The following is a 12,867-nucleotide window of genomic DNA, read 5'->3' on the forward strand; positions in this document are numbered from 1 at the left end:
ACACCTTTTATACTTTATTCTTTTCACTTTAATGTTGTGCATAGGAATTACTCTGTGTATTAGTTAATTTTCTCATTGCTGTAACAAAACACCTGACAAGAAGCAACTTGAAAGAGGAAAAGTTTAATTGACTTACAATTTAAAATGGTTACAGTAGGGTCAAAGAGATGACTCAGTTGGTAAAGCATCTGCTGTCTAGCCTGACTGACCTGATTCCAGTTCCCAGAACCCACATGATGGAAGGAGAGGTTGTCCTCTTACCTTCACATGCACAGCATGGCACGTATATGCCCCACCCAATAAACAAATAAGATATAAAAGGAATGCAGTCCATCTTGACAGGGAAACAAGGTGGTAGGAGGGTAAGGCCTGGTCATATTGTGTCAGCAATCAAGAAGCAGAGAACAATGAATGCTGCTGCATAGCTTGCTTTCTTCTTTTTATTCAGGCTAGGTCCTCGACCTGTAGAATGGTGCTGCTCACAGTTAGGATGGGTCTTCCCACTTAGTTAACCCAATCTAGAAAATTCCTCACAAACATGCCTATAGATTGGGCTCCTAAGTGATTCTAAACTCTGTCAAGTTGACAGAATTGACTATCAGTTCATCCAGGTCTTCCTTACCCTTCATTATAACCTCTGTGTAGGTAGCACTGCTTAAAATGAGGACCACAAGGCAGTGAGAACAAGCACACAGATATGCACTAGGCAAGCAATTGTTTATAATAAAGCTAGGTTTTATTATGCTTGTTTGTCTATATGGATCTGCCTGTCTTCTGGGATTCTGTATAACTGTGCCTTGCTCAAAGACACCTGGCATTCAGCATCCTCATACGCCATTGTGTGCTGATACTGTAGTTTGGTCAGGCAGCTCCTTACACATTTAATTACTGCCCAACATTTTGCAATACTAATGAACATTGTTACAGGTCTGTTTAACCTGTAAGTATACACATACATTTTAAGAAGTGAATGCTGACAGTCTCTCTGTCTTCATCACATCAGCAAGGAATGAAAGTGGCTTTCTACAGAGTTTTACAAGCAGAGTGTGCTGTCATATCTTTGTGTTTTTTTTTTTTTTTTTTTTTTTTTTTTTTTTTTTTTTTTTTTAAAAAAAAAAAAAAAAAAAAAAAAAGTCCCAGCTGTCCTGGAACTCACTATGTAGACCGGGCTGGCCTTGAACTCACAGAGATCCACCTGCTTCTCCCTCCCTAGTGCTGGGATTAAAGGTGTGCGCCACCACGCTAGCCCTGACATATCTCTTACTTGGCACTAATCTTACGGGTGAGAAAGTGTCTGCACTTTCAAGCCCCTTTCCTGTGGTTGGTGCTATGAGCTGTCAAGTCCTGACCTGTTTGTTATTTTTAGCATTAAGAGTGGGACTTTGATCTTGGAGGATGATTGTTCCTTTTCTGAGGCCTCTCTACCTCATTAAGACTGGAACTTTGTTCTTGGAGGTTGGTTGTTCCTTTCCTAAGTCTTCTCTACCCCTTTTCTTTTCTGGCCTTCCCCCACACCCTTGGGCTCGAAGGACAGGTGGAAGAGAATCTGGGGATTTGGGTCTTTTGTAGGTCGTGATTTCTGCCAAATCCTAATACTACTAAACATTTTAAGTCACAAGTACATTTATTTGCTCTGTCTGTTGGCTTTGTGTTCTTTGGTGGGGAATGTGAGTGGTAAGAGCTGAAATTAATCATTACTGTTTCTAGACTCAGAAATTCTAGTTGGAGGCTTCTATGGCTTTAAGTATGACTGGCTTTTAACTACACTCTTGAGCACTATGGAGTTCTTTAGACATCTTATATTTTTACTGCTTTTCTTCACATTTGTTAGATACTGGTAAGGAAATATAACTTCCTTTTTCTCTCAGAGTGGAATATATACCTGAGAATTATGTACTTTTCTCACTGTTCATCCTTCTTTGCACTGTTTTCTTTGCCAAAAAAAAAAAAAGACTGAAAAAGGATAAACATCAACATCAACTATTTGGCTACCCCTTTTACCGTGTACTTACCACATTTTCTTCCCCTAATTTTTCCTAGGGATTGAGGCTTAGTTGCTTCTTAGACAGTTTGTGCGTATATATTCTGGCTTTGACACTGAAGTGCTAATAGAAGTCAATAGAAGCCTGATAGCTGAGGGAGAACTCTGCAGTAATCTGTGCTCCCTAGTTCCTATGGTTGGCCCACCCCCTGCATGATTAGTTGCTCATTTTTACTGATGATGTGACATTAAGTATCCCTGGGGCCATGATGTAGCAAGCTCTCACTTTTAGGGATTCTGAAAGGGGAGTTATGTGTGAGAGAGAGCTCCTGAGTCAGGTGGATAATTATCACCTAATTCACTATCAGTATTCTTTTATTTTTCAGTTACTGGCATAATAGTGAGAAACTTTCAATTGCTTTGAAATAAAATGCATACCTAGCTAACTACCTATAAACAGACATACTTTTTTAAGAGAGTTAACATGTATGTAACACATCATACCTTATCATATGTTTCTGATGTTCATTTTAAAATGAAATAACTACTAAAACATTTTGTAAGAACTACATTGAAGATTTTTCTAATCATATTCACAGTTCCTTTCTTTATTATTTTGGTTTTTTTACTCGAATATTCTCATTTTCTGTGAGTTTTAAGTGTAACTTTTTTTATACTGTTCAGTTAAAATGTCAGAGTGATTTTAAATGCATCATTTGTAATAGTACTTAGCAAACATTGTATAAGTATACTTAAACATTATAATATACTTTTCATTTAAATGTAAATGAATACAGAATATTTTCGGAATATTGTTTACATGAAAACATTTCTACTTATTAAAAACTTAAGCTTTATGTTTCATTAGAAGGAAACTATGCAGGAATAATATAAATTTTCTTATTACTTTGCAAGTGTTTGGTCTAAATTCTACATTTATTTAATTTATTAAGAAAAATTTAAAATATATAGAATAAAATCTCATGTAGCTGTTTTTATCTACTGTTATCTTGACTTTTAAAAATGTGTAGATATTGTTAATGTGATTTATTTAATTTTTAGAAAGGACAGCTGGGCCGACCCATTCTGGATATGCCATATTGGAATGCAAAGCCAGCGCCCATGCCTAACATTGGATCAAAATATGGACGAAAGGCTACTTGGATAGGTGCAAGTGGGGACCAGACTTTCTTGAGAATTGATGAAGCACTCATTAATTCTCATGTACTTGCTACATCAGAAATTTTTGCTAGCAAACATATAATAGGTAAATAGCTCACCATTCTGATCACTTGTAGATTTATAGCTTTTTATATGTCTGCTGTGTTATTGGAATCATTGGCACATTTAAAAACTAGAATATTGATAAGGTAGATAGAAATGGAAATATGAGCTAAATTTTAGAGGGGTCAAACTTACTTGGCATGAGAATTTTTTTTTTTGCATTTATTCTTTTTAAGTAAATGAAATTAATTTGTATGAGAAGTTATTATGATCAGACTTAAAACAGTGTCCAGGATACCATAAATGATACATAATAGAGTTAGAATGTTCAGTTCCCAGCATCTACCTGACAGCTAATAACCATCAGTAACTGCAGTTCTAGGGGATCTGACACCCTCTTCTGGCCTCCATGGTCATTGTATGACACAGGTACACTTAGAAACATGCAGGTAAAACACTCATACACAATTTTTAAACAAGATATTTCAGTTAAGCCATTTATGTATATTCCAGCTTCTTCATATAGGAAATGATGATAATACTACTTTCTTTGGGGGTTTGGGGGAATATGGAAATGTAATGCATAGTAAAATTATATGTAACTATTTTTCCATTAGGCTTGGTACCTGCTTCTATCTCAGAACCTCCACCATTTAAATGTCTTCTGATAAATAAAGTAGATGGGAGTTGTAAAACTTTCAATGACTCTGAGCAAGAGGATCTACAAGGATTTGGTGTGTGTCTTGATCCTGTGTATGATGTTCTTTGGAGGTAAGCATATGACTTTATAAAGTATCAATAAAGCAAATGTAAAAATTGACAGTATAGAATTTGTTTCTGGGCTGGGCATGGTGGCGCACGCCTTTAGTCCCAGCACTTGGGAGGCAGAGGCAGGCTGATCTCTGTGAGTTCAAGGCCAGCCTGGTCTACATAGTGAGTTCCAGGCCAGCTGGGGCTATAGGGAGACCCTGTCTCAAAAAGACCAGTAAAAAGAATTTGTTTCTGGGTACATTTACTAAGTTAAAGATAAAAGTAGATCAGTTCAGGGAGTAGAATTTATTTGAACTAGATCACTCTTCCTGGGGTCTGGACAGAACTCTGCAGGATATGGCTAATTGGACCTTATCCTTTTCACATAAGTTGATAGCAGCCATTTGTTCCAAAAGAGATTGAGAGATGATTGGAAACTTCCTCCTGTGTTTTTATGTAAAAGCTGAGAGGTGAGGCTAGAAAGATGGCTCAGCATTTAAGAGTACTTGCTGTTCTTGCAGAGGACCCTCAATGGCATCTCACAAGTATCAGTAACTCCAGTTCCAAGGAATCCAGCACCTTTTCTCACTTCCTCAGACATTACACATATGTGGTGCACTTACATACAGACAAAACACTTACAAAAATTAAGTAAAATTTTCTTTTATAAAAGCTTAGAGGTATTTTCTTTTAAATCAGGATGACAATTTCTTTCCATTATCTTGATTCCTGACTGCCTTGTGTCTCTTGGGCTTTTCCTGTACAGTCTTTTCCCCAGTGACTTAACTTTCTTCAGCAAGGCTCCACCTCCTAAAGGTTCCATAACGTTCCCAAACAAAACCACCAACTGGGATCCAACTGTTCAAACACATGAGTCTACAGAGAACATTTCATATATAAACTGCAACAGTAGTCAAGGATAATTTTCCAGGTTCTGACTTTGGTGTTCCAGTAGACATTGGTGACATTAACTGAACCAGAAAAAGGAATAGACACAAGAGTTAGTTAAAAAAAAATTCTAATTTTTCTTTATTATTAATAAATTTTATTCTCTAACAGTTTTATAAATGCCTTCTGATTGCTCTCCCCCTAACCTTTCTTATCTTCCCCTCACCAAAAATCTTTCTCATATTTATGACATTTTTGTTTTGTGTCCCATTGAATTTCACCCAAGCCATCTGTGTAACCATTGGTTTGGAACTATCCACTAGAGCCTTAAGGCATTCTACCCCCCACTCTCCTTTCTAGTTTCCTGCCTTTTGGAGATACTCCAAAGTAAAGCTAGAATCAGATAGGATCCACATATAAGAGGGAACATATGGCTGTTTTCTTCCTGCATCTGGGTTACCTTGCTCAGTGTAATTTTTCCAGTTTCCATCCATTTACCTTTAGTTTTCATAATTTCACTTTTCTTTATACCATAATAAAATTCCATTTGGGTAAGTACCACATTTTAATTGTTTTCATTGTCCATTCATCAGGTGATGGGCTTCTAAGCTGACTGCATTCCTACTTATAATGAAGAGAGCTATAAGGAACATGGGTGTGCAAGTGTCTCTTTAATATGACATAAATTCCTTTGGATATATGTCCAGTAGTGGTATGAATGGGTCATATGGTAATCCCATTTTTAGTTTCTTGAAGAATCTTCAAACTGATTTCCAAAGTGGCTGCACCGTGTTACACCTACCAGCAATGTATTAAGGGCTCCCCTTTGCTCACCTACCCCAGTGTTGGTTGTCATTTGTATCCTTGATGATGGCCATTCTGACGAGTGAAGTGAAATCTTTTTTTAATAAATAATTTATTGAGAATTTCATACATGCATATAAGGTGTTTTGATCAAATCCATGCCCACTCCCTCCCCTCCAACTCCTCCCATACCTCCCTATCACTTTTTTTTTTCCTGATATTTTCATGTACTCTTTTTCCTCTGATTTATTTATTTTTATGGGCCTTTTGGCTACTCTAACATTCTCCCCTCTGAAGAGGTAACTCTAAAATCTTTTAAGGGTTAGATACAAGCTCCCAAATACTTTCAATGTTTTTGGCCTTTAGAACAGAGTATGTTGCTAAGAGGCCCAATGACATTTTGACTTTTAGCCAAGAAACTGGCTACTTTTCTTTGGGGTCTTTTTATCCTAGCTGCCTGGCCAATTCCTACCTCCTATTCTTATATCTATCCACTGAAGAGGTTACCCAAATTGCCAATAGGGAATTGGGACGCAGACTGCTTCTTCCATGCTGAAGAGGGATGCAGGGTGAGGCAATTGGAGTACTCCTTAAATGGGTCTATCTAAAAGACTCCCAAATTGCATAACTCTTATCTCTATGGGGAAAAGAAAGTCCTTGAATGATGAATAGGAGATGTAAAGGAGAAGTAAAGTCAAGAGTAATTAGCATTACAAGTTCTAGACAGGGAACTAAAAAAAAGTCAGAACGGCAATTTTCAAATGTTCATATGAGAATCTGTTGAAATTTCTTGACAGGGACTTCCAAAAGCATCCCTCTATTGGGTTCCTCCTCATTTTTCTTTTGTCTTCCAAGGCTGGAATCTAGAGTGATGGATTCAGGGTTTGCTTTCAGGTATTTTGATAGCTGTTGGAGTGGTTAGAATCAGTGTCAGTTCCCTGTCAAAGGCTTCTAGATAGGGAGGAGAAAACAAATTTATCCATAATTTTAGAACAATATCTGGTTGCCTCCCTTAGCTACAGGTGGGCACTACAGTATTGGAGGAAGTCTTACATCTGAGCAGCACTTTCTGGTTAGGAACAAAATCATCAATGAGAAATAATTGTCTAACTAACTTGTTACATAGACTTAAGCCTAATGTCTGGGAAGTGTAGTCCCTTGAACTCTTAAAGAAATATACTGATGACTTTATAGAGTGAAGTGAAATCTTAAAGTAGTTTTAATCTGCATTTTCCTGATGGCTAAGGATGTTTTATTTTCTTATTTTATGTGTATGAGTGTATTGCCTGCATATGTGTAAGTGCACCTGTGTCGTGCGGTTCCCGCAGAGGTCAGAGGAAGGCGTCAGAACCCCTGGAAGTGGAGTTACAGACAGTCATTAAATGCCATGCGGGTGCTGGGAAATTAACCCAGGTCCTCTGCAAGAGCAGTCAGTGCTCTTAACCATTGAGCCATCTCTAGCCTGGATGTTGAACACTTTTAAAAAATGTTTCCTAGTCATCTGTATTTCCATAGCCAATTTTTTATTTGTCTTGTTTGTTTTCCTAGAGTTTAGCTTTTTTAGTGCCTTGGCTAGTCTAGATATTAGTCCTCTATCAGATATATAGTTGGCAATGTCCCCCATTCTGTGGGCTGCCTCTTCACTCAGTTATTGGTGTCCTATTCAGAAAGTCATTAGGAATGCCTATATAATGAAGTTTACTCCCTTCATTTTCCTCTAGTAGTTTCAGGGTGCTCGGTCCAATAATGAGGTCATTTATCCACTTAAGGTTGAGTTTTGTGCAGTGTGTGGTGAAGATCTAGCTTCATTTTTCTAGTTTCATTTTTCTCCATGTTGATCTTGTTTTCCCATCACCAGTTGATGAAGAGGCTGTCTTTTCTCCAGTGTTATAATTTTAGCATATTTGTCAGAAATCAGATAGCTGTAGTTGAGTGAACTTATATCTAGGACCTGCTCTATTTGCTTGATCTGTGTCTATCTTTGTGAATGTGTGTATGATTCCTCCTCCAGTATTCTTTTTGTTCGGAATATCTTTGGGTGTCCTTGGTCTTTTGTGCTTCTCTATAAGTTTTGAGATATTTTTTTTTCTGTCTGTGAGGAATGTTCCTTGAATGAATGAATGAATGAATGAATGAATGCTTTCATGTATATGAATATTTTGCATGCATGAATATTAAAGAGCATCCGTGTCATGCAGTGCCCACAGAGGTCAGAAGAAGGTGTCTGTTCTCTTGGAACAGTAGTTAATGATAGTTGCTAGCTGCCATGTGTGAACAGAACCTGGGTTCTGTACAAGAGCAGCCAGTGCTTTTAACTGCTGAGCCATCTCTCCAGCTCCCATATCCTTGGAATTTGAGTGAGACTGCATTAAATCTGTATATTGTTTTTGGTAGGATAACCATTTTCACAGTATTGATTCTTCCAATCCATGAATATGGGAGATCCTTATATTTTCTAGTGTTTTTAGTTTTTTTCAGTGTTTTAAAGTTTTCATTGTAGAAGTCTTTCATGTTCTTGATTATTTATTTTTGGGTATTTTCTTCAAGTATGTTCGTATGTATGTATTTATTATTAGCTGTTGTGAATGATACTGTTTCCCTAGTTACTTTTTCAGTATAGTTGTCATTGGTATATAAAAAGACTACTGATTTTTGCATGTTAATTTATGTCCTACCACTTTGCTGAAAGTGTTCATCAGCTCTAAGAATGTTTTTGGTAGAGTCTTTAGGGTCTCTCATATAATAGGATCTTATCATCTGCAAGAAAGGATACTTTGACTTTTCCTTTCCTATTTGTAGACCATTTATTTCCTTCTTTTGTCTTACTGCTCTAAGAATTCAAACATTATATTGATTAGAAATGAAAGAAAGATACCCTTGTCTTGTTTTTTTATCTTAATGGGAATCCTTTGAGTTTTTCTCTATTTAGCATGATGTTGGCTATAGATTTGTGAAATATAGGCTTTATTATGTTGAGATATGTTCCCTCCATCCCTGGCCTCTCTGTAACCTATATTACAAAGGGATGCTATACATTTTTAAAAATATTTTATTTATTATTTTTATTTTATGTGTTTGAGTGTATTGCCTGCATGTATGTGAGTGCACCTGTGTCATGCAGTGCCACACAGGTCATAACAGGGCTTCGGATTCCCCAAATTCCTGGAACTGGAATTAAGGATGATTCATAGCCGCCATGTGGGTGCTAGGAATCGAACCTGTGTCCTCTGCAAGAGCAGTCAGTGCTCTTAACCACTGACCCATCTCTTCAGCCCAGGGTGTCTATTGAGATGATCATGTGATTTTTATCTTTGAGTCCATTTATATAATACATTTATTAATATACATATGTTGATGCATCCCTGCATCCCTTCAATGAAGCCAGTTTGATCATGATGAATGATCTTTTTGATGTGATCTTGAATTTGGTTTATAAGTATTTTACTGAGAATTTTCTGCTTCTATGTTCATCAGGGAGAACAGTCTGTAATTTTCTGTTGTGTCTTTGTCTGATTTTGATTACCAAAGTAAGACTGGCTTCATGAAAAGAGTTTGGAAGCTTTCCTTCCTTTTCTATTTTATGGTACAATTTGATTATTATTAGTATTCATTCTTCTTTGAAAGTCTTGTAGAATTCTGCAGTGGATCCATATGGTCCTGCACTTTTTTGGGGGGGTGGGTGTTGATAGACTTTTTATTTCTGCCTCAATCTCATTATTGGTTATAGGTCTGTTTAAATTATTTCATCTTGGTAGGTTATATACATCTAGAAATCATCCTTTTTTTAAAGACTTTCTAGTTTAGTAGAATATAGGTTTTTAAGGCACATCTTAATGGTTTTCTGAATTTTATTACTATGTTATTATATCTCCCTTTCATCTCTAATTTTATTAACTTGGGTTTTCTCTCGGTTCATTTGGCTAAAGGTTTATAATCTTGTGTATCTTTTCAAAGACTTTTTTCATTAAATCTTTGTATTTTGTTTATTTGGTTAATTTCTGCTCTGATTAATTATTTCTTCCTGTCTACTACTTTTGGGTTTGGTTTGTTCCCCCCCCCCCAAGGTCTTATAACGTATCACTAGTTCCTGATTTGAGATCTTTCAAACTTTTTGATGCAGGCACTTAGCTCTATAAACTTTCCATTTTCAATGGCCTTCATTGTATCCATAGATTCTAGTGGGTTGTACTTTCATTTTCATTCAAGTCCAGGAATTTTTAAATTTCCTTCTTGATTTCTTCTTTGACCCAATTAGTGGTAGTAATGTGTTATTTACTCTCCACGACTTTGTGTAGTTTCTGTTGCTTTTTATGCTAGGGTTCTTCCGTTGTAGTCAGATGTAACACAGGATGTTACTTCAATTTTATTATATTTGTTGAGATTTGTTTTGTGTCCTAAAATATTGGTCTGGTTTGGAGAAAGTTCCCTGTGCTGCTGACAAGAATATGTATTTTAGTCTTTGGGTAGTACGTCCTATATAGGTCTATTAGGAGCATTTGATTTATGATTTTCTTTCCTTTTCTTTTTTGTTTCTTCTTTTTGAGACAGGGTCTCCCTGTAGCCCCAGCTGTCCTGGAACTCACTATGTAGACCAGGCTGGCCTTGAACTCATAGACATCTGCCTGCCTCTGCCTCCCAAGTGCTGGGATTAAAGGCATGTGCCACCACGCACAGTGATTTATGATATTTTTTAACTCCAATGTTTCTGTATATTGTTTGTTTGGATGACCTATTGGTAAGAATGGGGTATTGAAGTCCCCTATAATTACTACATTGGGGTTCATCTTTGGCTTAAATCTATTAGTGTTTGTTTTATGAAATTTGATATACCTTTTTGTGGTATGTATGCTGAGAATTATAATATCCTCTTGATAGAATGTTCCTTTAATGTGTGTGAGGTGTCCTTCCTTATCTCTTCTGATGACTTTTGATTTTAAGTCCATTTTGTCCAATTTTAGAGTAACTGTGCCTGTTTGTTTCCTTGTTCCATTTTCTTGGAATACCTTTTTCCATCCTTTTTCTCTAAGATGGTGTGTATCCTTGATTTTGAGGCATATTTCTTGGATGCAGCAGAAAGATGGATCCTATTTTCTAATCTAGTCTGCTAGTCTGTCTCTTTTTATTTGGGAGTTGAGACCATTATTATTCACAAATGTTACTGAAAGATGTGTATTAATTCCTGTTATTTTGATGGGTTTCTGGTTTTGCTATAAATTTGAGATCTCAGTGAAGATGCTAACTAGGTAATTAGATCAAATATTGAAGAGTGTATTCCTGTTATTTTGCTAATAGAATTTCTGTTACATAAGATTAGAATCACAAAGAAAATGTTAATTTGACAATTAGATAATCAGGTTTATAGAATTTGTCTAGCTTGCGGATTTAATTTTTCGAGTTTTTCATTGATAAATGGTATCTAAAGTGACTAAGACCATATAAGATGAGAATATAGAGTCTTGAATCAAACTCTTGAGAACTTCCAATATTTCAAAGTCAGATGGAAAGGAAAAGCTAATTAGGAGAAAAAAAAATAGCCAGTGAACTACAGAAAGAAAGATAGGGTATGCTGACATGAAAATAAGAAAGAAGAGTGGGTCAAGAAGAGGGCTCATTCAGTGGTGCTCAACACTGTGGAGAGGTTGTTAAGTTACTAGCCAGAATTTCCATTGCATTTGACTACTTGAAAGTTATTTATAGCCTTAAGAGGAATATTGTTTTTCGAGCAACCTTAATATTCATCTCTCCTTTCTCCCACCCTGTTTTACCCTCCTTCCTCTCTCCCCAGTTAAAGTGCCCTCTCTCCAATTTTCATTTCCCCCTAGATAGCACCTGTGCCCCACTGTTCCCCACTCTCGAATGCCTTCGTCCCCCTTTCCCTGTGATCCCATCTACTTTTCTGGCTTCTACATTTACTTCAGGATATATAATCACATCTAAAGATTTGGAACTGAGATCCACAAATGAATGAATGTGTGGTGTTTGTTTTTCTGAGTCTAAGGTTACCTTACTCAGTATAATGTTTTCCAGTTATATCCATTTACCTGCAAATTTCATGATTAAAGTTTTCTTTACAGCTCATTAGCACTCCACTGTGTATATGTACCACATTTTCATTATCCATTTATCAGTTGAAGGGCTTTTAGATTGTTTCCATGTCCTAACGATTGTGAAAAGAGGGCAATAAACATGACTGAGCAAGTATCTCTGTAGTAGGATATCGAGTTCTTTGTGTATATGCCCAAGAGTGGAATAGACATGACAGGGAAGCTCAGCTGGGAAATCTCCACAATATGGTTGCTTAAACAAGACTTGCATAATGACAGTTCCAGTTGACCTTTCAGTGTGGGTGGGGGAAATTTCAAAGGGTCCCACCTCTAGATGAAGAGCTATAAGCAATCAATGGATACTGAGGTAAGGAAAATCAGTTTTCTTTAAGGCCACACTTTATATACACACACACATAAATACCACTAAATGGACTCGGTGCATTATATGTGTGTGTGTGTGTGTGTGTGTGTGTGTGTGTGTGTGTCTGTCAGTCTATGTAACAATAATAAAGAAAAAGACAAGAAATTGAGAAGGAGTAAGGGGAGCTTGTGAGATGCTGGAGGGAAGCGGGAGGAGGGAAATGATGTAAATACATTATTAATGAAAGCTCAAAAAATAAAAACTAAACAAATTTTGATAAAAATGTGACAAAATTTAATGTCTTGGCCTTTTATACAGTGGTATTAAGAATATTCATATTATTATGGCATAGAGTTCCAGTACATTTTCATATTGCTAAATTAAAACCCTGTGTTCTTTAAATAACAACTCCCCATTTACTCCTCCCCTAACCTCTAAAAGAGATTAGGAAATGGAGATAGCTTTTTGAGGATTTGTTATGAGTAAGAAAATCACAGGATAATGCAGGAAGACATCATTGCTCATATATAACAAACCCACAGCCAACATCATTCTAAATGGAGAAAAACTGGAAGCATTCCCATTGAAATCAGGAACCAGACAAGGATGTCCACTATCTCCACTTCTCTTTAACATAGTGCTTGAAACTCTTGCAAGAGCAATAAGACAAGAACAGGAAATTAAAGAAGTAAAAAATTGGAAAAGAAGACATCAAATTGTCCCTTTTTGCAGATGATATGATCTTATATCTAAGAGATGGCAAAAATTCTACCAGAAAACTCCTAGAAATTATTAACACGTTCAGTAAAGTG

General features: G+C 36.5%; 1 protein-coding gene across 1 annotated transcript in view; it reads left to right on the forward strand.

The window, feature by feature from the left end:
- Mycbp2 (MYC binding protein 2) overlaps nucleotides 1-12,867 on the forward strand; it is a 343,026-nt gene that overhangs the window by 130,394 nt on the left and 199,765 nt on the right. The window contains 2 exon segments of the mRNA XM_029558112.1: nucleotides 3,044-3,248; nucleotides 3,823-3,976. Coding sequence (XP_029413972.1) covers nucleotides 3,044-3,248; nucleotides 3,823-3,976 — 359 coding nt within the window.

This window comes from Nannospalax galili, unplaced genomic scaffold (genome assembly GCF_000622305.1).
Source record: "Nannospalax galili isolate Female #2095 unplaced genomic scaffold, S.galili_v1.0 scaffold408, whole genome shotgun sequence".
NCBI classification, from domain to species: domain Eukaryota; kingdom Metazoa; phylum Chordata; class Mammalia; order Rodentia; family Spalacidae; genus Nannospalax; species Nannospalax galili.